Source organism: Xenia sp. Carnegie-2017, unplaced genomic scaffold (genome assembly GCF_021976095.1).
Source record: "Xenia sp. Carnegie-2017 unplaced genomic scaffold, XeniaSp_v1 HiC_scaffold_20, whole genome shotgun sequence".
In the NCBI taxonomy this organism is placed as follows: domain Eukaryota; kingdom Metazoa; phylum Cnidaria; class Anthozoa; order Malacalcyonacea; family Xeniidae; genus Xenia; species Xenia sp. Carnegie-2017.
In genome coordinates, this window is record NW_025813483.1 from 12,732,413 (window position 1) to 12,760,145 (window position 27,733).

At 35.6% G+C, this 27,733-nt stretch overlaps 2 protein-coding genes across 2 annotated transcripts in view; one reads left to right on the plus strand and one right to left on the minus strand.

The window, feature by feature from the left end:
• Window positions 1-23,802, minus strand: LOC124442770 (ATP-binding cassette sub-family C member 10-like). The gene is given in 33 exon segments (XM_046993262.1): window positions 1-300; window positions 376-488; window positions 579-676; window positions 1,023-1,089; window positions 1,606-1,684; window positions 1,832-1,965; window positions 2,922-2,979; window positions 6,613-6,674; window positions 7,263-7,352; window positions 7,354-7,421; window positions 7,893-8,006; window positions 8,107-8,267; window positions 8,859-9,031; window positions 9,480-9,515; window positions 9,608-9,730; window positions 9,875-10,134; window positions 10,311-10,493; window positions 10,962-11,208; window positions 11,277-11,384; window positions 11,471-11,575; window positions 12,020-12,064; window positions 12,192-12,284; window positions 12,386-12,763; window positions 13,209-13,350; window positions 14,015-14,100; window positions 14,289-14,414; window positions 15,041-15,157; window positions 15,521-15,715; window positions 16,363-18,452; window positions 18,653-18,723; window positions 19,938-20,175; window positions 21,949-22,068; window positions 23,727-23,802. Coding segments are annotated over 29 exon segments (4,650 nt in total). The 5' UTR covers window positions 17,422-18,452; window positions 18,653-18,723; window positions 19,938-20,175; window positions 21,949-22,068; window positions 23,727-23,802; the 3' UTR covers window positions 1-170.
• The window catches only part of LOC124441705 (nematocyst expressed protein 4-like), a 6,841-nt gene continuing 1,519 nt past the window's right edge, over window positions 22,412-27,733 (plus strand). The window contains exons 1-8 of the mRNA XM_046992173.1: window positions 22,412-22,650; window positions 22,762-22,803; window positions 23,168-23,215; window positions 23,365-23,502; window positions 23,755-23,883; window positions 24,292-24,927; window positions 27,540-27,563; window positions 27,671-27,712. Coding sequence (XP_046848129.1) covers window positions 22,545-22,650; window positions 22,762-22,803; window positions 23,168-23,215; window positions 23,365-23,502; window positions 23,755-23,883; window positions 24,292-24,927; window positions 27,540-27,563; window positions 27,671-27,712 — 1,165 coding nt within the window. The 5' untranslated portion in view covers window positions 22,412-22,544. The remainder of the gene's footprint in view (window positions 22,651-22,761; window positions 22,804-23,167; window positions 23,216-23,364; window positions 23,503-23,754; window positions 23,884-24,291; window positions 24,928-27,539; window positions 27,564-27,670; window positions 27,713-27,733) is intronic.

Genomic DNA, 27,733 nt, shown 5'->3' on the forward strand with positions numbered 1-27,733 from the left:
TGAATTGCCAGGATGTTTAATTACGATCTTTTGCAATTAAAACTACCACTTGGCGAAGCAATCATAAACTTTTTGTAATTCCTGTACTTTTCATGGTAAATAGCACTCGTCCCCAGAGCACACCTAGAGGGTAAAGTGTTCTTTCTGTTTTGTAAACTTTTCGTTTGACTTCAGCTTTTACGTACTAAAGTTGAAAACAATGACTCTCCATTCCGCTGGAGATTATATGGAGAATCAAACTCAGCAACCTGTCCCTTATCCATTACGAGAACGCGGTCACTATCGAGAATCGTTTCAATTCTGTAAGCATAAAAAAAATTCCACATGAAACACAAGGTTAGCGAGCTTAACTTGTCTGTTCAAAGGAGCTCGAACCTGTGTGCTATAGTAAGAACCGTGCTTGCGTGAAATTCTTCGCGTATCGTCTTCTGAATCAAATTGTCCGTTTCAAAGTCCACGCTCGCTGTTGCCTCATCGACACACAAAATCTAAAATATCATATCACGTCTTGTTAAACAAAACAATAAGGAAAATATGTCAAAAACACGATAGGCATAAGAAATTCATATTCCTCATACATTGGCTTTTTTCAACAACGCTCTAGCGAGGCAGAGAAGTTGTCTTTGACCACAAGAGAGATTTCTTCCCCGCTCTCCTACATTAGCTTGAAGACCTCCTAATAAGAAAAAGTGAGAAATTATAAGGAAGAAGAGAGTTGTTAGGGAAAAACAAAAAAGGAAATTCCAGTTTGGCTTTACTAACTTTGCTTATAATAAGACAGTAAAACAAAGGAAAAACAAAAAAAATGACAGTTAAACAAGAACTACAATTACATAAATGACAATTGATGAAAAATATAAATGGAGAATGGAGAATTTCTGTGCTTGAGTTGGCAAATCTTGAGTATGCACATATTTTGACAAATATATTTTCTGTTATTTCAGGCAGAACAGCGCTCTTTAGATTGTAAAGGAATTAGACAACTTTAAAGAACACAGAAGAAAATAATTAATTGTATTTACCGAGTTCATCAATAGATTTCTTTAAAGAACATCTTTCCAAAACATTCCAAATCTGAGCATCATCAAACTGCGTAAAAAAGAAACTTTTTGTGAGAAATAAAAGAGTTTACTGTGTTTGCGCAGGCTTATGCATACCGAGGAGACGAAGGTCGAGGGTTTGCACATGCTCGAAAGTTTTATAAAATATAGCAATAATGTAAAACAGATAAATGTAAAACAAATGTATTGATTTTTTCTCTAACACATGCATTGATCGATGTGTAAATTCTCTTTAATTGATTTAATCGATTGAGCTCAGATCGTCTTAAAAACAGGCTAATACAAATTCAGTTGCAATATGAAGAGCAAACAACATTCAACATCCACCAGGGATCATTCAAGTATAAATAAATGCACCCACGGGAAATAATATTCACCAACAAAAAAAACTGAATGTATTTCATCATATACTAGTTGCAAAAGTTCAACTGAAAAAAAGATAATGAACAAAGCACTTCGAAACGTTTGTAAAATAAAAAAAAACGCAATAGTAAAAAAAAACAGGGGAGACACAATCGAATAAACGCTCTTATTTCCTACCAACCTCGTTCGTAGGATCCAAATTTTTTCTTACATCGCCTCTAAACAAGAAGGGATCCTGTGGAATTATCGCCAAAGACGACCTATTAAAATATAAATCGCCACTAAATAAAAAAATTTCCACGCGACGCCCAGTTCTGCAGCTTGCAAATCTAACTATTTCGCAGTAAAACGAACTACAGAAGAGCTATAGACGAGACTGTCGGACAAGATAACCAAAGGTCGCATACCTTAGCCTTTTTAACTGTGTTTTAGCTATATCAACATTGTCAATGGTTACTTGACCACCTTCAATATCGACGATTTTAAACAGTACCAAAAATAAACTCGACTTTCCCGAGCCTGTGCGGCCAACAATACCAATCTATAAAGAACAAAACAGTACTTTTTGATCTTCTACAGAAGAAAACTGTAGACGATGGAAACCAGAGGGGCACTCAATCATCTGCAAACGAAGAATTCTGTTTATTTTGCCTTAAGGTGATATTTGTATTGTATTACACTTGTAAACATTGCAAATCAAATTTCCTTTTAATCCGGTAGTAAATGAAGTGTTTACTTCACCTCAGATGGCCCCTGTGTATAGTAAAAAATGTGAGCGAAAGTATTTTAGGGTGAAAACAAAGAGTAAATTTTGTCGATAGCAAAAATATTAACCAACAATTGTTAAACCATTTCATATTACATACATAGAACTATAGCAGATTATTTGTGAAGTCATTTCCACGGTGAAAAGACGTAATAATCCGGTCATTATTACTATATCATGTAACTAGGACTAGATCATATAAGGTGATAATCCGATGTTGCGGTAATCCGATTCTGTCGTAATCCGTTTAATAATTTTCACATACTAAATCACATGATGCCAAATATGTTACAAACATTGGGTATAGAGGCAAAGAGTGAGACTCGATGAGTGAGACATGTGACCCATCTCCCTAAGTCAAGTTGCAACCTTCTTCCGTATGCTTGACAGACCAAACTGTCAATTATAGCTTCAGTAAAATTTCATGTCATAAAAAAAACAGAACGAGAGAATGGAGAAATTGTATATGATCGATATAATCTAAGTGAACAAACGCTTTATAAGTGTTCACAAGATGTTTTCATGGTTTCCATGGAAAGGTGGTAGAAACGAATACTTTTGACGGCCACGAGAAAAAACAAATTTTCAAGTTTTGTACAAGACAGACATGAACTGACGAAACTTGGGGAAAAATTGTTGACAGAAAAAATTTTTACTGTTAAGTTGAAAAATCTGTCATTACTCAACAGGATCCAAAAAGACATACATAGGATAGAGAAAACTTTTCTTACCTTCTCACGGGGACGTATTTCAAAAGACACATGACGCAAGGCTGGCGGAAGACCCGGTCTATAGAAATAAATCAAAAAATATTTAATTCAGAGTAAACAACTTGGTTTGATTTCCGACTGTGTTTCCCTAATTTTCCGACAAGAAAATGATGGAGAAAAACGCACAAGCGGTGGCTTGAATTACTAGCATTTTTCATCAAGCTTTCTAAAGAGTAAAGTATGTTGCTCACACTAATGTACAGGGTAAATGTCATAATAACTTTCTCCAATGCCATGAAAAAAGTATATGATATCCAAAAAATGAACCACATACTGCTTAAATCAAAGAAAAACAGCGTGCGTCCTGCTGTGTAATATGCGGATAATTATCATAGCCAAAGATCAAAGCATACCTATTGCGCCATAACAATGCAGTTGAATGGCCAACCACAATGCTCGACATTGCCAAAAATACGACAATGCCTTCCAACAAGCCAATCATTATGCGTACAGTACTGTGTCGTTCGAGGTCAAGCTTAGCAAGATATTACGTAGACACAGTTCTGTCATCTCATAGGCTACTCTTTCAAGTACCATAGAGAGCAGACCAATCCAATGACTGCAAGGAAGAAATCATGTGAGCATAAGAAGAGAGGTGTGTCATGGGAACGGACGGACAAATTTTAATTGACATATGAGTTTGGTGTACAAATACAAGTCGTGAATGCGAAGGAGTAGATTAGAAAGATGATTATGGATGTCCAACCGGCCGATATTCTGCAAGACATACCGCTGCCGATGGCGGAGGCCTTTTACTTTAAGAATCATTACATGGGGGGCGATACGACACAGCTGCTCAAGCAGATTGAATCTCTTACGGAAAGCATGGAAAGTGCATTGAAAAAAGTGAGCCAGGACGCAAAGAAGAGAAGACGTTCCAGTGTCTTCCGTAGCTATAATCCAAGCTTGGAAGAAATCAAAGAGCATTCTGAGGACGACGGACGGAAGAAGCAAGAAATGGATTTGACTAGCTTGCACAGAGAAAGGGCAATGAACGAAGGACATTATTGCCAACGTCGACGTAAATCACGGAGTATCAAACATGATAAAAGATGAATAGTTTTCCAAAACTGAACCAACTTGTTACGTGTATAAATAAATATGGTCATATTCAAAACACACAATAAAAACAGTCGACGACGAGTGCACAACAAAGTTAGACATCATGATTAAATGTTTTAAAGATGAGCAGTACTCGAAATTATCTCATCTCTATCACAGCACCAAAACAAACAGACAAACACCAGATGGAAATCGAATTGATGGCAGTTGCCCATATCATTTACAGTTTTCAACAACGATATTTAACGTATTGAAACAGTGGCAGTTGCAAATTCAAATTAGCCATGAATTAGCTACATCCGAATATAGATTGAAATGTTTGCTTTGAAATAACGACTACAAGAAGGCAAGAATAATCTATGGCATATGATTGATAAACATTGTTGGAAGATGATAGGAAGGTTCCGGCTTTCGATAAAATACCGAAAAGGGAGAGCAGGCGTTCTTTAATCAGTTTAACACTAAATTAAAAGAAGGATGAATGGCAACGTTCCAGCATGATACTCTCACTCATATATAAACCACGGTCATTTTATTTTAAATCATGCGTAAACGCAGATTCAAACCGAAGACGTGTTGCAGAGTTTGGGAAATTAACAAAAGGACAATGAGAATCGTTTATTGAATGTGAAGAAAACAAAGTGAAATAATAATAAACTTTGACGACACATGATACTGCCCCGTAATATATACAATATTAAGGCTGATTTATATAGATACTAGTTGCCATAATATTGAACCATATAGTGTCCTATTAATGTGTAAATATTTCTACAAGACGGAACCCTCCTGCAATTACTGTAAATATAGTTGTAAAAAATGTTTATGAATAGAAAGATTAAAGATGGCAAATTATTACAAGACACGGAAGAATGAGCAACAAACATATACAAGTCATTTCATTTCCAATATTCTATGCACGCTGAAAGACGATTACCCTCAGTGAAAAACATTGTAAGAACAATTGATTGAAACATCCATCGTAGTTCATGAGAGGTTTTCATGTTTCAAAAGCATGCACATTATACTTCATATTTTCAAGGAAGATAATCCTTTGGCTGTTTTTCTATTGTATAGAAAGATCTTTCTGACGTATTAATTGCACACATTACTACAAATTGCGCACATTACAACATATTACACATGCTTTTTCGATCTTATCAATCCATATTGGGAACGTTATTATCCTAAAAGTCCCTTTCAACGCAGTAAGGTCGCCAAAGTTTGTCGAGGCAATCTTTATGCCATTAAAGTGAAAACAGACAGCCATATTGTTTGCCTAAGATCTTTAATACAAGAGTAATTTAAAACAGAAAGGAGCTGTTCTGTTTCTTTCGAGTTATTCTCGAGGCTATTTTTAAATAGCACCAAAAAAGCCGAAAGTCCTTTCCTACGAAATCGTCTTAGAGAGAAAAAGAACTAAATCCATGTTTAAGTAAAAAACAAATTTCTCCTGACCCTCTCTTTTGTTTCTTTAAAATTGAACATTTTTGCATATAATTTCGATAGCAGATGTCAATATTTACTTAAGTGCAGCACGTTCTCATTGGCTTGAAGAGCCTCGAAATCTAAGTCGTGTCCATTACAGTTGACCTTTTAGATGAATGACAATACTATATGTCAATCCTGTGACATCAACACTGGTTTAGTGAGTGCATAATTAGGTCAAAAATAGACTGCTGTAAGACAAAGTCACAGAGGAGATCGTAAACAACATAATTCGGACGATCGATTTTTAAATTAGAGTTCCACGATGCTATGATACCATATAAATCGTTGGCAAAACTGACTACTTTGAAAGAAAACGAAATGACTGTAACTCAACACAGTAAAATTATTTTTGTTTTCTTTCATGTTGAGGTCATGGCACCTGCGATCTTATTAAAGTTAATGTCAAACATTGACAAGAAACACAAAGCAGTTTAGTATTCACAGATAGTTGCGTTTTACAGTATATGAGGAAGTGAAAATTTGTCTTTCGCATCCCGCAGAATGTGAAAAGACGCTATCATTAGAGTCAAGCATTCCAAAATACGGTAGATGTATCAAGTATGTACAAAGTATGTACAATGCACAAACAATACAAACAGGAAATATAAAATTAAATAGTTCGAGGGTGTTGCGTGTTTTTTTACGTAAACATTCCATCACGTAACCGCAGGAGTGAATCTAACTCAACGTTAGTAAATGCTTGTAGCTAAAAAAAACTCTATTTTGGCAAAAAAGTGGTAGGGCTTAACCATTCCAGTTTCCCTACAGTACTGCCGTGCATCATACACCCAAGAATGGGTACTCCGTAAATTTTACAAAGAACTAGAAGGGTCGTAATGGTGTGATGTGGGTGAGGTAGGGGTTTGACAAGTCTCCGGGGGAACATTCAATAATTGTTTTTTAAATATCATTTTATAAATTTGATATCCTAAGGGAAACAAAGATGTACGCATGAAGAATCCCGCAGAAGTATGTTTTCTGTTAGTGGATGTAATTCGAATTAAAATTTCGCAAAATTCTTCCGCATAGATTAATTGAACGGATGATAATTAGAAATTGGTGATTGTGTCAACCAATAAAATGCAAGAAAAATTCATACCTGTAGACTAAAGTTACATTCCAGAAGACAATTTTTCCTTCGCGCGGCCAGAACTGCGGTGGCTAAAAATATAGCATTTCAATTAATACATGAGCACTACATGTTATTGCAATAAGAAACAATTTCGAAGCACTAATACACAAAACAGACATTTTAATAACATTATGTAACATTAAACAATGTTTACTAGCTAAATTTGATGCCGACTTAAAAGCTGATAAGTTATCGCAAACTAAAAATCACAGTTAAACAGACATAAGAGAACTTGGGTATCCTTGCGCTTTACCCTTGACAGCAACTATTATAAAGGTACAAAAAAACGTCTACTGAACTGAATTTCGTGCAAGAGTATAATTTCACATTTGAAAATCGCAGATCAGTCCCCAATTACTTAATGTCGAGTTCATAAGGTTAATTAAATGCGTTATGTAATAAACAAAATTGAAACAGATGTGTGTAAAAAAATATCTATTTTGATAAGTCGCAGACAGAGGAGCTTGGAAAATTCCGGCAAATTTTTTTCACAGATGAGTTTTAGTTCAAACAATATTGATGTAAATCGCTGAATAATTTCTCAGAATTCTATTCCACTTGTATTGTTCAAAAGTTCCAGAAAAACACCAATCACGGAGTATGAATTTGAAACTTACAATAGTTAGTCCGTCAACTTCTTGTGGAACACCGCTGACATACTGCATTGCCCTCTCCACACTGACCATTTGTTTCTCGGTTTCTGTAAAAAGACGTGACGACGCCAGAAAGTTGGTTGGTGATCGTCAATGCGTAGGAAATGGCGAGTCCAACCAAACCTGTAAAGAAACAATTACATATATGCACTTTAATTGAGAACACCACAACGAAACAGAAAAAGTCCATCAGTGTACAGGCCCACAGGGCACCTAAAACAAGCCATAATTGCAAGTTCTGTTGTAAAATTTTGGATCATTTGGCCATGAAGGTATTCGTGAGGTCAGGCGCTAAACAAAGTTAACAGCCAAAGGTAATCGAACAGCCAAAGCTAATCGTCGGTCGCGAGCACCAGAGCACGAGACCATTCACATTGATTTGATAGATGTAGATCTGTAGTGTTTTTTAGTTAGTAATGAAGAGGTTTAAAAATGAGCCTGCACTCCAAAGTATTCAAAAGTCGGATGGGTACCTAACCATCCACTCATGTACATATGTAGCATAAATATCACACGATGAACACTGAAACAAAGTGGAAAACGCGCTTTTTTAACTAGTTTCCAATCCATTAGATAAATAATATGATCATTGACCTGGATCTATTGTACTGAAGTGATGTTCCACGACAGCAAGAAAAGACACGCATGTCACCATAGCAACACCAAGCATTTGAAGCTGGAGATTTAACCATTGAGAGGCTGCTAAGCCTGTAATATGTAAAGGATAGAAATAGAATATACAACAAAGTACATCGATCTATAAGAACATCGAGTAGAACATCGAAAACTGCAAGTCAAAAGACATTACCCGAAAAATTGGCACGTTGATTCAATTCCAGCTTTCTCTCGTTTTCGCTCATAAATCTCGAGGAAGCTCTAAACGCTCGAATAGTCACTATGCCGCTCAAAGATTCCGAAAAATGTGCGTAAACTGGAGAGCGACTTACGCTCATTAGACGCTTCACCTCCCTGAATTTGAATTAAAAAAATATATACGAGAATCAAAATCTAATGCTGTTGTAATGAACTATCGCTCTATAAAACAAACCAAAGAAAGTTTATAAATGTGCAGACAGTAGCAGCGGAACATTAATAATTGGGGGGGGGGCTATATTCATATGTTATAATCCGTAGAGACAATTGATTTCAATAGAAACTAATAAAGTAAAACATGCATATGTGAATAATAGCCCCCCCCCCCAATTATCATTGTTCCGCCGCCCTTCTGTGCAGAGTTTGAAATGCATCAAAAACAGTTTGCCTGAATGGCAAAATTGAATAACTAATGTAATTTCAACAAGGTCAGCGGCACCATTCACTTTCAAACTCCTTAAAATACGAATAGTGCCGTAAACTAGGTCAGCGGCACCATTCACTTTTCAACTCCTTAAAATACGAATAGTGCCGTAAACTAGGTCAGCGGCACCATCCACTTATACACTTCGTGAAATAGAAATTGTGCCGTCAAATTGTTGTCAAAGTTAAAAATCAACGGCATGCCTTTGAAAACAAATACACCAGCATAACAACCAATGAATATCGATCTCCATATAAACAAACCTTGATGTCTTTCGATAATAATTTTGAATTTTATAGTAGAGAAACGATAGAGGAATGAGTAGAAGAATAAACCATGGTAGACCATAACATGTGATGCAGATTGTTCCAACAACACCAAATAATAAAGCCAAAAAGATATTCATCATGAATGGTAGTGAGTCGTCAATGGAAAACTGAATATCAACAGTGAAATTGAATGGTATAATTAGTTTTCTGAATAAACGTACACTTCATTATTAAAATAATAAATTTATTGCGTTATCTTTACTTATAAAAACCATGCTACGTACTTCGTTTAAACTAGAGGTGAATAATTCTTCTGGAAAAACTTGGGAAAACTGCATGCTTTTATTCAATGCAATAAGTAGTAAAACGACATTGAAGATAACCTTAACTGAAAGAAGTCAGTGACTAAATTATGGGTGCATGAAGTGTTTCACTGACTTTAGATTTATCAGAACCGTTTATGTTAAAGTTTATACCCAAACTAATCGAAAATTTTTGCATAAGTTCAAAAACAACCATCAAGCGTCACATGCATGTCAAAGGAAACTTATTGTTCCTTTTTGACAACAACTCTCATCGCCATTACTATTATTATGAAACACGAAAACTACTCACAGTGTCAGATGAAAATCGATTAACAATCCGACCAATCTAAAACAGCATAAAAATGTACGTCAATTGAATACAGAATAAGAAAGAAAAGAAGAAAAGTCATATTCCTGATATATATGTATTTGCAATACCGGTGTTACGTCGAAAAAGTAAACAGGTGCCCCAAGAATGCTCCTTAACAGTTTCTCGTGGATAACTTGAGCTGCTTTTACACCTCCGTAGGCGAACAGGAACGCCCGAAACAATGTGAAAATCTATGGGAAAATGGGAACGCCAATGAGCGAGAATTTTATGACGTACACATTTATCTAGTTCGGACACACTTCTCACATTCTCTGCTGTTCGATTGAGCAATTCCCGCACGCGTTTGAGTTCTGAGCTTTTCAGTGAATACATACCGTGTTTGCCAAAGCTATTCCACCATAAATGACCAAGTAAAAAGTCAGACTTCCTTTTCTGATTTGATTGAAATGAAAGGCACCAACTTTTGATAGGTTTACTTGTAACGAGATAGATACCCGCTGTGGTGCATGGACAAATATGTGATCATGTAGAGTAATGTGATTGGCAAACTGAACACGTGGAGACGTATGATTGGAGGACAATTTATCATGGGAGATCCAATAAGCTAGCCACCAATCGCTAATGTTTCGCGATACTAAATACAAGCACAAAAATTATTTCAATGTATGTAACACAAACATCACAAATCCACACATACGTTTTCTATAGCAGATTCTTTACTCCCACCCCTTATACATAGCGTCTGTGCACAAAGCGTCCACTATCTATCGTTTAACCTGTATCGAGAAGTCATATAAATTCTATACGTACCTTGCATCAAAAACAATGAAAGTAAAATGCTGACTGTTAAACAAACTCCAGCAGACCTCCAATATGAACGATAAACATCATATTTTACAACACCAACATCTTTAGTTTCTTCTTTTACTAAACCTGGTCCGTTTCCAGCCGTATTTTCACTTTCGTTTGTCTGATTATCAACGTTGCCTATTCCTGAAGTGATAAGCGAGAAACTTTGCTCAGTTATAGTATTATTAAAATGAACGTAAAACCGGTTTTATATCGGGTTTTTTCCATTTCAAAGTAATATAATGATGTTGTCAACGTCGATAATGAGACTTTGTGGTTTAATCACATTTTTATGTTGCTTTCCGTTATAAAAATTGATTTCAAAAGAAATGAAAAAAACAAAATATGCAAATACGAATATTGGTGTCCACAAATCATGAACTGGCTACGGCATTTCGAAAACTAATACAAAAAAATTAAGGTATGTATTTAATAACTTTTTCCAGTAAATTGAATATCAATGTTTCCAATAAAAAAAGAACTTATTTCAACGAAGACTTGTTCTTTCATGCTTGCATTGAACATATTGAACATGATGTAGATCTTTTGACCAATGAATCAACTCAATCACTGGGGTTAGAAATTCATAATTTGTTGAAGGTAACATCAAACCTTCATCAGTTGCATTTTGGATCAAATCATTGCGTTTCAATATTTCGTGTGGAGGTCCTTGGCAAGCAATTGTGCCGTTCTGCATGACAACGATCACGTCAGCATGACGCAGATACTTCCAATGGTGGGTACAAAGGATTCTAGTCTTGTGCTTGAGAGCACCCATTATGCACTGCGAGAAAATATGTGAGCCGACATGAGTATCAACAGCGGCAAGCGGATCGTCTAGGAGGTATATTTCTTTGTCCTATCAACAAAAATGAGTCTGTTCCTCGTAAAACAAAAATTCGTTAAAATAAAAAGTTTTATACGTACCTGATAAACAGCTCGCGCAAGTGAAATTCTAGCTTTTTGTCCTCCACTTAAATTGACACCATTTTCCCCAATTTCAGTGCGATCGTAAGCGGGAAATGTAGCCAAATCCTGTGAAAACACAAATATAAAGCTAAAAGAGACTGAGGCAAAAAAAGGGGGGACGTAGGAACTGTTGAGAACAAAATATTTGACACCTCTTTTAAGGCACAAGCTTTCAGAACGGCTTCGTATTTATGATGGTCGAATAACTTTCCAAACAAAATATTATCTTTCACCGTGGCATGTTGAATCCAGGCTTCCTGTGCGGAAAAACGAACATGTACTTTGAATTAGGTGAAGATGCAATTGCTACCGAGAAATCAAGCGTAAATTTTAAACACATGATCCCTGCCTGAACTCATAGTTTAACCTGAACCATGAGACAATGTATAACTCTAAACATGTGGCTATCCTAAACCACTAAGCAATGTGAAGACTGGGCAATGCCTAATCTTTAAAACTGAGCAATATCTAACATTTACCACTGAGCAATGCGTTAACTTTAGCAATGGGCAATGCCTAACCTTTAGCAGTGAGCAATGCCGTAGCAGTGAGCAATGCCTATTCTTTAGCAATGGGCAATGCCTAACCTAAATCACGAGCCATTTCTAGGAAATATCTAGAATTGGTTATACGTCACAATCAAAGTTATTCAAACCATACGAATTCATGCAAAATATGATAATTTATGAAAATAATCACACCTGAGCAACAAGAGCAAATCCTTCGTTTAAGTTTGCCGCATAAATCTGTTAGAAAAAAAGCTAAATAAATCGATCTGCAATACACGGTGGGGTAGCTAGCCTGCAAGTTTGTTCTTGCTTTAACATATTTACACAAACATATACCTACAGTACATAGCATGGACATAAATACCTTGCCTTGAGTCCGTGCCATGTCAGCAGTAATCGCCGAAAGTAAAGAGCTTTTTCCCGAGCCCACGTGACCAATAACACCAACAAGATGACCCTGCACAAATTAAGTAGAAGAACAATTTTTTTTAAAAAAAATTCAATGTGCTGTCGACGTGCTTCTAACGATAGCTTTCGTTCAACTGCAGTATTACCAACCTTTCTTACGGTCAAATCAATATTTCGCAAAATTTGAGATGAACTGAGTTTTTCACTTTCTGCTTGCTTGGTTTCAAATCGTTTGTTCTCATTCAAAAATCCTTTCGAGATTCTTACATTATCCGTTTCCTGAGTACACTCTAACATATCCACATTCCACCCAAAAGATCCATCTTTCACCATTACGGTGATATCATCATCCGAATCACCTTCGATTACGTTTGCAATGTAATAATCTTGGCAATCAAGCTCATCAAGTTCAAGAAACTGGTTTACCCGCTTCAATGATACCCAAGCTTCAATAAGACCATTGATGACCCAAGGAAAAACATTGAGTGGAAATATGAGCATGTTAAACAGAGCTATGCTGGTGAAAACCTATCAAAACAAATAAACAAAGGTCTCCATCCATAGCAGTGAAGGTGCAACCCTTTCTATACCTCTTTAAGGAGATCAAAAACTTTAAGTTGAGAGCTGATGCATAGTCTAAGCAGAATTGGGTTCAAATTATAAGCGAAGAGGACAGAACAAGATTAAAGCGCAAAGGGGGGGGGGAGGGGTGGAGTATAGATTTTTTAGTTTGACCTATTTACGTAAGACTAATTAACATTCCTTTCAAATTTACTTAGATGGGGGTAGGTACAAAAACATTAGTTCCCTTTTCATGGCTTCTTCTAGAATGAGCTTTTTATGACCTGCACTCCCCACTGTTTTCATGCCTTGTATAATAAGTAAAAAAGTTAGTAAACTTGTCTTCGTATTCGCTTTAATTCAATTTAGAATTTTAATTGAAAAAATTCAAAAGTAAAACACGCTGACTTACCTTGGCTGCAGTAAGAGTATTTCCCAACAAAACGTATGTGAAAAATGTCAAGATGGAAATTAATACAGGTGTTGTCGACCAGAAAAAGACACATAATGCATCAAGATACTTCATTCCTTTCAAATTCTTGAGTTCGTCAGATCTAAAAGTTTTAATTTAAAATCACCCAATTCTTAACTCCTTAACTAAAGCAAACTCCTCAACAAACTGATCAAACAACAGCAACAGTTTAAGAGCAAAAACTCGTTCTTGTTAAAAAGAATTGATGAGGTTGTGTCAAAATGAAATAGTTTTTAAATCATCCGCTTTATATTTTCATGTTGAAGATACGATTAAAAAAGGTTTCTACTTTGCAAGTACGTAACACTAAATGCGCTGCTTCTCGAAATATCCATGACTGAGCATTCTTATACTAAATTAATAAAAAAAATTCGAGTGCAACTTAAATTTACAGTCATGGATTTTCCAAGGTATTTTCCTTTATTTTACTACTTTCAAAGAACGGAATCACTAATGATATATGATAACAGTTCATAGTACAACTGTGGATGATAGCAGTAGATGGACATTAAGACCATGGAAAGCAGTTGATAGATATAGTACAACAATGGAAAGCAATTGATAGATATAGTACAAAAATGGAAAGCAGTTGATAGATATAGTACAACAATGGAAAGCAATTGATAGATATAGTACAACAATGGAAAGCAATTGATAGATATAGTACAACAATGGAAAGCAATTCATAGATATAAGGATCACGAAAAGCTAAAAGTTAATAATGTGCGGCTATACATGATCTGTACCTTAAATCGGAGATTTTCTTCGAAAACATCCTTTCCCAAGCATAAAACTTGATGACTCTGATACCATGAAGAACCTCGCTCATTAGCTAAAAGAAAGAAGTGAATAACGGTATAATGTGTATATGGTGTATCGGGAAGGTATCATGTAGACTGTATTATGTATAACTTATAATTATAGGATAAGAAAACTGTTGTGATATGTAAACTTCCATATGCGTTCATGTTTAATTTGTTAAAAAAATTCAACTTACTCAAGGTGACTAAAAGAACCTACTTCGACTCGCTCGTCTTTCTTTGCCATCATGTTTTCAGAATACCATCGAATTTTGACAGCCACACATTTGTTAACGGGAATAAGTAAGAAAGCAAAACCTAATCCAGCGAGAAACGATACACCAACCTTCAAAGACAACGCAACGTTATATTCGTGAATTTAAACCTACGTAAATCGACATTTCAAGGTGTGTAAGCTTATCCATGAGTCATCTTCTTAAAAATACATATTTTATGTCTGGATTATATTATTTGACCTCGTTTAGACCAGCCCTACGAACGACTCCAAGTGACTTCAGTGAGAAATAATACAGCAGAGAAAATGAACGAGCAAAAGGGAGCAGCTTGATTAAATAGGGAACTTAGCTAAGTTTGTATGGTGTTGCTATTCAGCCACTCTTTCTACTTTTAAGCAACATATAACAGACAATTTATGGGCAATTCTTGCCTTTCAAGAGAAGGCGGGAGCTGAGCGTACCCCCAAGCATTGGCACCTCCGATAAGTCAATTAAAACAAATGTTCAAAACAAATTGATGTCGGATTAAAAAAAGTGTGCACCAAAAATATATGTTTACAAGAGGAAGAATAGCTGCCCCCGAGGTTCAGCATTCTTGATGATCAAAAAATAATGGAATTACTGCCATTGAGCAAGTCAAATGACATGATTGAGAAGCATAACTATGGTTTTATCGTCGCAAAAGAAGCGATAACATATCTCCATACCAGTTAACAAAAGAGATCCATGTTTATACCTGTTGATGAAGAAGATACAGAGAAACAGCTACTTGAAAGGGCAAACTCCAAAATTGATGAAAACTTTGACAAAAGTTCACGATCCGATCGGTGTCCGTACTCATAAAATTTACAACCTTAAAAACAAGACAAAGACAAATTTCTGAGAAAACCTGCAGGCAGAAAGAATAAACGATAACCTAGAAAACATCGTCAAATACATTCCATACAGAATTAGAATATGGTCTATAGCAAGAAAGGAAGATATATACAGTGACAAATGAGTACCTATATAGTCTATATGATGTAGTATGATTTTTAGCAGGATAGAAAGAAACATACAGGGATAAACAAGCATGTACCTATATATTCTATAAATATGATCTTTAGCAAGTGAGAAAGATGTATACAGTGAGAAATGAGTACCAAATTAGTATATATGATCTATACAATATGATCATTAGGTAGATATAAAGATATATATAGGAATGAATAATTACCTCTCCTGTTGAAAATGTGAGCAACTGTGTGGTTTTCACAGATAAAGTTTTCTGATAAACAGCTGTAATAATAGCAGCACGTATTTGTAGACCAACTTTATTCACAAGATAATTGTAATGTGTTGAAACAAATGAACCAAGAAGAGTTGAAGCAAACAATCCAAATGCATAATAGTAACCATGAATCATGGGTTCCTGTAATGTAAAAAAAAACCAGATATAACGATGATCTCACAGTCTTGTCTTGTGGCTGTAGTTGATGATGAAATACAAACTGATGTTTGATTTGTGATCTCTGATCATGGATTCTCAACAAATGCATAATGCAGCTATCCCTTTAATTAAGTCTTGCTATGTGAATTTTTTCTGTGCTACCCATTGCAAAAACAATAGACATCCTAACATATAAATAATGATAATACACTAAAATTTAAATAACAAGACTAAATTTGCAGGCTGGTCGCAGCCAGCAGCTAACAATGCGATTATAATTCAAAATTGGATACTGGAATCCTTTACATAGACAAGACCCTAATACTGCCTTAAAATTCATCCCAAACCAATTAAGTCCTAGACTATTCCACTCAGATTATTCCACTTAATTAACTAATTGTATGGCTCTTGTGCAAAGTTTGGTCAACAAAGGTGCAAAGAGAAAATGCAAAACTTACAGTAAAATAAATGCCTCAGTCATCAACTCTTCAGTTGAATATAATTAAAATAGACAGTGGAAATACAAAGAAATAGAAATGTACTTTTAGGTTAGTACAAGGCAAAATGGTAGATTGTCTTCATCTAAAGGCATGAACATCACAAAAACTGAATTACACATCTACACTTACTTTTCTATTCTCCATGAAAGACACAAGAGCATGGAGTAACAATGGTCCTGCAAATCCCAAGCAATCCCCAAAGAACTTTAATACACCAATTGAATAATACCGAAGACCAAATGCTTGATGAAGTGCTCTTAACAACAGACGTTTCTTCACTTGAGCATGCAATGCATTTGAGTCAGTAGCATGACAGCTTTTGGAATGAGATGGCTTTTTAAGTTTGTTCAATGTATATTGAAATGAAATAGCCAATTCCTTTGTAGATAATGAATTAGGAAGGTAGAAAGTATCCTCAGCAGTTTTCAGTTGGTTTTTAATTCCTTTCTTCATGAGTTGAAACACCCAATGAAATGTGAGCCTTGACAGTAGCATTGAATTTTCATCAACCTTTTTTAAATCACTCTTAGTTTGCTCATGATTAAATCCACTGTAATAAACATCAAAGTCTGTTGAAGAAAGAAGTCTATCCACCTCAGATGCGCCCGCTTGAATATCTCTTGCTTGAAGCCTTTTGACATCAAGCATTAATTTCCAATTTTGCCGCAAAACAACTATCCCAATGATAGCTAAAATTTGTAAAAAAACATGAGCAATAGATGTGTAAAAATCAAAATGTGAATTCCTCTGAAAATGTAAGACATAAATTTGTGAAGACAGGAGGATGGCAAAAACAACCCATGAAGCAGACATGAAGATGCAAAGAAAAGAGGGTGGTCTATTTTTTGATTGAAAATATATCACAATTAATAGCCAAGAAAATGTTGCAATTGCCAAAGAAAGAACATTGGATGATCCATATCTTGCTTTAGTATTCATAATGGAGAATATGATCTTTGCTAACATTGTCGCAACAATTAACAATGATACAAGTTGGTTTGCTCTAACAAGCCGATTGTGTTGAGTTCTTTGCCAGACCAAACCTTGCGTGATATAATATACACTGGCACCAGCAAATATCATATGAATTGGGCAAACGAGACACAATTCGATAAAGCAAGGTGCAATATACCCATCTTCAATAAAAGAAAACGTTGTATTCTGTCCACATAATTTATTCAGCAACATGTTAAGATGAAGTTTACTGTGAATATGTATAGGTCAGCTTCTCATTTATCATCAATACAGACTCACATGGTCATAAATATTGCCAAAAATTGATCTTTGCTGCAAGTAAATTGTACTAGAGTGAACTTCTTTTGCCTTTTGGTACTTCTGTCTGTTCAATAACAATTTAATAGTTTGTAACCATCTCCTTGAACGTAAGTGATAATACCTTAGTTTAGCAAACTGATATGAGATACCACCGCATATAAGCCAATGCTAGTATAAGGCATTACTTTAAACAAAAGGCACAAACTTTTTTTAGTTTGTCAGCTGTCACTACTACGTCTAGGCTGACAACTCTCAAGTATCACGAAGATCACGAAGTGAGCGAGAGATACGCTAGATGGTCACGTGATCTATAATGTCGTTGCCAGTCCTCGCTTGAAAACTGGCACGTCGTTCGAAATTCGAAACACATCCATAGATAAGGCACACCCAGTGGTCACAACATACACTCATAACGAATAGTTGCTGGAGTCAGGAAGAGAAAAGCTGAAGTACTAGAAATTAGTACAAAAGTAGATTTTCAATAATCACAGCACACGCGATTATTGCTCATACTCCATGTAAAACTTTAATACGTAAAACCAATCGTATTCATTTCCAAAACAAAAATAAAGAAAAGATTAAAAACTAGTAACGAATTGACAAAACGAATTAACGATACACAACGAATTACCGAAAGAAATGCAAGCTAAAAAATACTTTAACTTGATGACTAATGAAGCAACGAATACTACAAATACTAAACTAAATCCTTTTACAAATAACAAAAGCTATAAATATTTTTCAAGCCAATTCAATGAACATATCACTCGAACGGTATAAAAATCATAAAAAAAACACAAATAAGCTGCCACTGTCAAGTTTAACAGAGTTTTGCTTCACTGTAGGTCACCGGTGGTAAGGTCACTGGTTTAACCATACAGAATTGTCGTACAACGCAGAGCAAATCTTTGGTTTCAGGCTCATCACTTATTGATGCAGGATGCCTATGTGAAAATGTATATATTATAAGACACGATTGACAATTTCAAAATTTCAACGAAATTGCCATAAAAGTTGACAGTGTTGGGGAACAACGTGCAATTATGCGCATGACTGACAAGTCTGATGTGTACGTAAAACGAGTTGTAGAAACTTAGCCTTTCTCTTGCGAAGGTAATACTTGCACATTTTCGTCAGGTCTCACCAGTTAGGGGATATTGAGCCTCTTTAACTTCTCATTACAATTGGTATTTTCCTTCTCCATTTCACTTTGGCCTAAAGTAATCACATATCAAAAATTCATGTTGGAAACGTGCAAAGTTTTGATCAGTATTAATTGAAGATTCTTAATTAGGTGTATAAGTCCGTCCGTTGTTTTCAAAGGATTATAGCGTGCATGTATAAAAATGAGCCTACCGCTCCCCTACCCCCCCCCCCTCAATTATCGATATTCCTACACCTATGGACACAGTAGCTATCATTGTTCTTGGAGGCAAAATTCGCGCTAGAAAAATAAACATAAATGTGATATCTATATGTTGATATCCAGGTTTTCAATCAGACTGGGGCGACACAATTGAAACAACACACGTTTAAACTGATTAAGCATTAAATTTTGAACTATTGTTCGGAAAGGGATTGTTTCTTTTCCAAAAGGCAACTTGTAGGCCACTTGGTAGGGAAGACGCCTCAAAAGTAATCTTTACTTTAAAAGTAACGCTGTTATAGAGTATATTAAATTCGAAACTAGTCGAGAAATTACTATTTACTAACTTGACACTGACACATAAGGGAACAGGTGCAATTATGCTGAAAATTACAAGCCTTCTTATGCCAACACTATGCAGTCAATTAGACATTTTTAAATTAAACATTATCATTGATAAATACATTCACCCAAAGCCAAGATAATGCGCAAGGAATAATAACTAGAATAGCCACAATAATGTATAATTTAAAATGCGTTCATGACAAATGTAGACTTTGTTCCATAAAATTTTTATGACAAAGATTTTCCTTGCCAAAAAAACTTCGACTTGACAAACAGATATACAGACACGTCGCATCCACTGGTCACATGTCATTGTCTACGACACACTACAGTTCATCTGATTTGACACACAGTCATTACACAAAAACCCGCATTTCATTTCGAGAATTAATTTTGGGCTCTGAAACCGCATCTGACTGTGCGAAAACTATCCAAACTTATTAAAACTTTCATGCTAATGTTAGAAATGAAAGTTGCGCAGAATGAGAACCCGTTAAGAATCGTGTATGCATATCCGTTAAAGGTTGACTGTGCTTAAACAAATTGTTCAGATTGGAAATTTTATGCTTATATACGATAACAACTTTCATTCACCAGGTTTTACGATGCTTTTGACGATCAATTCAAGTTTCAGACTATTTCGCACGGTCATTAGTACAACAAACGCTCTAAAATGCTCACATTTTTCAAGATGCGCTTCAAAGACTTTCATACGTACTTTTATTGTCATTCGCATCGTTCAGTTGTCTTTGGGAGTGTTTACAGTCCGTTCTCGCGTAATTCTGGTGGGAGTTGATCAACTTTGAAGCTTTATCTCCTCCTCCAAACATTCTTTCGACTCCATAGATCTACACCAACAGTGAATTATTTCAGTTTTCCTTTAATACACATTCAGATAGATATATCTTTCAACGTCTTCAAGGTCAGCATCACCAGTTACACGGTTCAGTGAATGACTACAGAGACGGAGAACAGTTTACACGTTTGACTTGTTAGCTGGTATGACGTATATCTGCATTGCAAATGACGCAACAATACACCTGCATATTCCCAGTTGATAACATTTTTTCCATACAAACATCGGTGCGCTTTAAACGTTTAACATTTCCTCTGCCGAACTCATCACAATTAAAAGATAAGGAACCACTATGAAATAATTACACTAATGCATTCGGCACATGAAAAGTTCGACGTTTGAAACGTACCTCAGATTCTGAGATAACGGCTTCAATTAAACAGACAAAGTTCATACATTCACATAATTTCATGCATATATATGTTTGAGATTAATTAAATAGGCCAGACCGATATGTGTGTATGAAAAACAATGAATAAAATGAAAAAGTTGATACATCAATGTGTTGAGACGATCAACAACAGCAATATGGAAATTTGTCTCCTTCGTTAACTTATTTTGGGATCTTAGAAGCCAGTGAAAAATTGAAATAGCCAGTAAAAATTTTAGCGGGAGCGACAAAATTTGTGATTAATAACAAACTTTAGAAGCCAGTAACAGATTTAGTAGCTGATAACAAATTTCAGAATGTAATAACAAACTGTATTTGGCAGTGACAAATTTCAATTTCTGTCTTGAAGCTCATTTACCAACAATTGCGGGAATAGTAGCGACCTCATCGGAGATTCTTCCGAAAATAAGCGCACTGCAAACTGAACATATTTCAACAGTTGCCCCACACGGTTGGCAAAGAATTGGTTTGTGTGTTGGGGGAGGGAGAGATAAGATCATTTTTCTTTTTTTCATTCAGCATCATTTTCTGTATAAATAATTCTTGGGAGAAAACCCCTAATTAGATATATTTGATGAGATGTAAAAATAAATCTATAAAAGCCAGCGGTAGAAATGTAGAAAGTTTTAAGCGTCGAAAAATTTTCATTATTCTTCATGAATGCTTAATGACTTTAGCCGCCGAGCAAATTAAAAAATTGATGGCATTCTCCAAATTAGACAGACTGCACCTGTATTTACTGTTCGACTGAAATTAACTATTTTTAAATGCAAATTATGAAGTAAACATTTTAACCGACGTTGGCCATTGAGGAGCCTGACATGTTAAGTACGTAAACCTTGATAAGCACACAAAGTTCTGGAAAATATCACGTACCTAAATCTTTTCCACCTTTTATACAACTCATTTTTTTCGTTTTCTTTTAATGAAGCAATAATCAAGTGGCGTTTGCACTGTTTGTAAATAGGAAAAAACGAAAGAATAATCCTCTAGAACAATACCGAAACGTTACGCAAACAGGGAAGCCGTCTAAGATGTCGTTAAAAGGAAGTAAAACTGATGTACCACTCCTGGTAAAACATTTCATAAAGTTATACATACATATCAGGTAAAAACATGTCACAATGTTACTCAGAGCTACCACTTTATGCAAAACATGTCACAAAGGTACCAAGAACAAGCACTTTATGTGTGTAAAACATGTCACAAAGTTACCAAGAACAAGCACTTTATGTCACAAAGTTACCAAACAAACATGTCACAAAGTTACCAAGAGGATGGTATTGATATTCAATGACGTTTCGACAACCTTAGCGGTAGTCATCTTCATTTGTCTCTGAAGATGACTACCGCTAAGGTTGTCGAAACGTCAGTCAACAACAACAAAAACAGTCCTCAGGACTATACCAACCTGGACGATCTACATCTACAAACATCTCAGTACCTTAGTGGATAAAATCGAGTACCTAAACTATAACCTACTTCTAGAACCGGTGTGGAAGTGCCAATTCTCATTCATTGACGTCGGATTACGTTTTCAAGAAAAATTAACGTGTATTTCTTGAACATTTTGCGTACTTTGGAGCGAAAACTTTCACTGATCTATATATAATAAACATATTTCATTGTCTTGCTCCTCCTAAATTTATAATATGGACACAATATTTTCACAGTTGAAGACATAAACATTAAGGTAGATTTATAACGATTTCTGCTTATGGCCAATTACAACTTTCAACTTTTTCATACGAAATTTCTAGCACGATGATATCTTATCTTCATATTAATCACAAAAGATTTGGCATAAGTTTGAAGTAGTTTAGAAGTGTGATGATCACTGGTGGTAATCCGAATTGTCCAACGAGAACAAATCACAAATTTGGCTCAAAGAGTAGTAAAAATCCATAAGTGTAAGAACTGTGACATTAAAACAAAAGACACCATGTAGAAGTGATGTGATACAAAATGATCTTTCGACAATAGTTTACCGGTTTTGCTTGAAACTGAATTTATTCTTTATTCAATTGGTGCACTTGCATTTTGGAGAAAAATTTGAGCACGTCTTGGAAGGGAGCAAGATGAAATTCGTCACGTGTATTTCTTTATTGTGTACTTACTTTTTATTAATAACAGGGAGAAAAATAAAGCATAAACACAGAGATTATCATGCAAAAAACCATCGAGGTAAAATCGTAAAAAAATTTCCTAATCGGCCAATTTTATTTTTTACATGAATGCGTCAAGTTAAAGCTTGTTTTTATGATTATATTTATGCTCTGGTTTTCATTTCAACAGCAAGATATGAAAATCAAGTTCGTCGTGGGAAACATCATGACGGTAAGATTTACTTCCAGCAAAAACCTCGGCAAAATAAAAAATTTTAACCTATAAATGGCATTTGATATTCCAAGGTTTCGCTTCCTTTTATGAAATTCAGTAGATAGCTATTATGCTATATACTATGCTTGTAATAAAAACATGATTTAAGAAAATATGTAAACATTGCCTAAATTGATCAATTTCCCGAAGTTTCATGCACAATCGCAGGGTGTTTTTTTAACATCTCTAATATCTGCAACTCCGTAGTTAATTCTTCAGTTATAAACAAAACCTGTATATATAGGTAATTTAGTCAGTATAGTTGAAATTTATGTCACTCGTTAATAAATATCATTGATTTCGTCTTTTCATCTGAATTAAGTCGAGGAAAACACAGAATGGCATAAGTTTGGAGTTGATGTTTCACAAAGTAAGTTTACAAAATTTTATGGTGCCGCAGTATTTTACATTCATCTCCGGCCCTGCACTGCATGCACAAACCCATGCAGTAGCACATTTTCCTGAATTTCAATATACAATACGCATGGACTTAAGTTTATTTAACTTTACTATATATAGTCTACATAAAACCTGGAGATTGTATCAACCGCTATCCTTTTTACTGTCATCAAATGGAAAGGCAAGGCTGGTGCAGTTTACATTTCTACGACATGCAGAACAATTGTCCACTGGTATGTCGCTTTTGTGGAAAAGACGGTAAGTGAACACAACGATCCTCTAGGTATATCGATGAACCTTACAAATATACCACTAAACCCCCTATGCTCCACTAAGAGAAAATGTTTTGAGCGCCATATTGTCAAAGTTATCACGACTCTTGCAGCAAAGCGAGTAAGACAGAAGGCTCTACCTCCAAGATGTCTTTGGAAAATGCTCAAATATACTGGCTTTAATAGATAGAAAAATATTGAAAAACTCACAAGTCGTCAATTCTTCTATTCCATCCAGATGACAAGAAGCCAAAATGCAAAGACGAAAAATGGCAGTGCGCCGCTTGGGCCAGTCAAGGAGACTGTCTACGTTTCCCACAGTTCATGTCGAAATTCTGCAAACGCAGCTGCCTAATGTGTGATGAAGGTTAAAATAAATAATTTAACATAAGAGCACACATTTAAAACATTATGGAATAATCACTGAAAGCCATTTTAGTTCTCGGCAAAATAATTCCCTTCTACACGGGCAAACCAACATAGATTCTGCAATGATTTTAAATGAAATTCTCTGCAAAAAGCATAAAACAATGGAGGTTTTTGGTGCAGAATGCTGCACAAAGCCCACGTTTTTAGCTCTGTACGCTACATTCTTGCATTTAAAGTAACCACCGATTTTAAACACATTTCTTTGATACACCGTGTACGTACTCATAATACAATACTCGAATCTTTTTCTGTAGAATTAAGGCATCGAATAATCAGTGAAAATTTTCCACAATACAAACCAATAATAATACGGACTTTTAGATGACGAAAAAATTATTTGATGAAGATACTTTGTGTCCCACTTGGGCTAGTGTCGGTTATTGTAAAACTGAGGAAGAAGTGAGAAAACAATGCGAACACAGTTGTCACGTTCACAAAGACACCAAACCACAAAACGGACTTTACCCGGATTACAAGGATGCGTTCTACTATTATCCATTCTACGTCTACTATCCCTACACAACACTCAAAGAAGTGACACCCACCATAGGACCAACAGAGGAGCCACCAATAGACAAACCGGTAGTACCAACGCTACCACCAAAAGTTTCCACATTACCACCAACCCCAAAATTGACTACACCAGAACCAGGTGAAACCTTACCGGATTTTGAACCAACAGATAGCAAGGGCACCACAGAGCCCGAAACAGGATCTCCACAACCAGAGAACCAACCTCAGCCTACAATGGAGCCCCCAACTGAGCCTCCAACTGAGCCTCCAACTGAGCCTCCAACTGAGCCCCCAATGGAGCCTCCAACTGAGCCCCTAATGGAGCCTCCAACTGAGCCCACAATGGAGCCTCCAACTCCACCTGAATCTGTATCCCAACCCCAGCAACCCGGGGCCCCTCCTGAATCTGGAAACCCACAACAACCATCACAGACAGTGCCTCCGGGGTCAACAACAGAATATCCGCACCGTTACCAAAGGAAGCACAGGCACCATAAAAAAGAAAGGCATGAAATGAATGAAAGAGCATAACGATGGTAATAAAATTAACTTCAAATCTAAAATAGCTACGACCAAATCAATATGCATGAAAGCTTATATACATCCTACGTAGAATTGGTGTGTTTCTATTTGAGAGCATTATCTTCCATTCTAAATTCAATTGTCAATTATCTTGTCTGCCATAACTTGTACGACCATAATAAAAGTTTCAAGTTTCATTCTTACTAACATTTAATGAACAAAAAACCCATGCATCATTATTTGATGTTTGTGTGATTGTGAGTCGAAAAAAAAATGGTTATGAATCCATGAAATATATTGAAATACTCTATAGTAATTGTCTTTCAATAAAATAAGTTTCCTAGCATTATAAACCCACTATGCTGAAAGTAGAGACTCAACCTTTATAGTAGCAAGTACATTTCAGGTAATGTTATTGAAAAAAGCGCGCAATGTTTGTAAACATAACTCATTTCCCATGCTAATTGCATTTGATATTAATTTCGTCAAAATAACTTTGCACGATTCTCTATTGAAAACATCCGAAACCTGTTAAAACGTTTTCACACCAAGTTTCTACAAGTGTAGTGTTCGGGAACAAAATTTGTGATTAATAACAAACTTTAGAAGCCAGTAACAGATTTAGTAGCTGATAACAAATTTCAGAATGTAATAACAAACTGTATTTGGCAGTGACAAATTTCAATTTCTGTCTTGAAGCTCATTTACCAACAATTGCGGGAAATAGTAGCGACCTCATCGGAGATTCTTCCGAAAATAAGCGCACTGCAAACTGAACATATTTCAACAGTTGCCCCACACGGTTGGCAAAGAATTGGTTTGTGTGTTGGGGGAGGGAGAGATAAGATCATTTTTCTTTTTTTCATTCAGCATCATTTTCTGTATAAATAATTCTTGGGAGAAAACCCCTAATTAGATATATTTGATGAGATGTAAAAATAAATCTATAAAAGCCAGCGGTAGAAATGTAGAAAGTTTTAAGCGTCGAAAAATTTTCATTATTCTTCATGAATGCTTAATGACTTTAGCCGCCGAGCAAATTAAAAAATTGATGGCATTCTCCAAATTAGACAGACTGCACCTGTATTTACTGTTCGACAGAAATTAACTATTTTTAAATGCAAATTATGAAGTAAACATTTTAACCGACGTTGGCCATTGAGGAGCCTGTAATACAGGTACAATGATACTTGATACGGCATAACCAGACTAGGACCAGGCTGACATGTTAAGTACGTAAACCTTGATAAGCACACAAAGTTCTGGAAAATATCACGTACCTAAATCTTTTCCACCTTTTATACAACTCATTTTTTTCGTTTTCTTTTAATGAAGCAATAATCAAGTGGCGTTTGCACTGTTTGTAAATAGGAAAAAACGAAAGAATAATCCTCTAGAACAATACCGAAACGTTACGCAAACAGGGAAGCCGTCTAAGATGTCGTTAAAATGAAGTAAAACTGATGTACCACTCCTGGTAAAACATTTCATAAAGTTATACATACATATCAGGTAAAAACATGTCACAATGTTACTCAGAGCTACCACTTTATGCAAAACATGTCACAAAGGTACCAAGAACAAGCACTTTATGTGTGTAAAACATGTCACAAAGTTACCAAGAACAAGCACTTTATGTCACAAAGTTACCAAACAAACATGTCACAAAGTTACCAAGAGGATGGTATTGATATTCAATGACGTTTCGACAACCTTAGCGGTAGTCATCTTCATTTGTCTCTGAAGATGACTACCGCTAAGGTTGTCGAAACGTCAGTCAACAACAACAAAAACAGTCCTCAGGACTATACCAACCTGGACGATCTACATCTACAAACATCTCAGTACCTTAGTGGATAAAATCGAGTACCTAAACTATAACCTACTTCTAGAACCGGTGTGGAAGTGCCAATTCTCATTCATTGACGTCGGATTACGTTTTCAAGAAAAATTAACGTGTATTTCTTGAACATTTTGCGTACTTTGGAGCGAAAACTTTCACTGATCTATATATAATAAACATATTTCATTGTCTTGCTCCTCCTAAATTTATAATATGGACACAATATTTTCACAGTTGAAGACATAAACATTAAGGTAGATTTATAACGATTTCTGCTTATGGCCAATTACAACTTTCAACTTTTCATACGAAATTTCTAGCACGATGATATCTTATCTTCATATTAATCACAAAAGATTTGGCATAAGTTTGAAGTAGTTTAGAAGTGTGATGATCACTGGTGGTAATCCGAATTGTCCAACGAGAACAAATCACAAATTTGGCTCAAAGAGTTGTAAAAATCCATAAGTGTAAGAACTGTGACATGAAAACAAAAGACACCATGTAGAAGTGATGTGATACAAAATGATCTTTCGACAATAGTTTACCGGTTTTGCTTGAAACTGAATTTATTCTTTATTCAATTGGTGCACTTGCATTTTGGAGAAAATTTGAGCACGTCTTGGAAGGGAGCAAGATGAAATTCGTCACGTGTATTTCTTTATTGTGTACTTACTTTTATTAATAACAGGGAGAAAAATAAAGCATAAACACAGAGATTATCATGCAAAACCATCGAGGTAAAATCGTAAAAATTTCCTAATCGGCCAATTTTATTTTTACATGAATGCGTCAAGTTAAAGCTTGTTTTATGATTATATTTATGCTCTGGTTTTCATTTCAACAGCAAGATATGAAAATCAAGTTCGTCGTGGGAAACATCATGACGGTAAGATTTACTTCCAGCAAA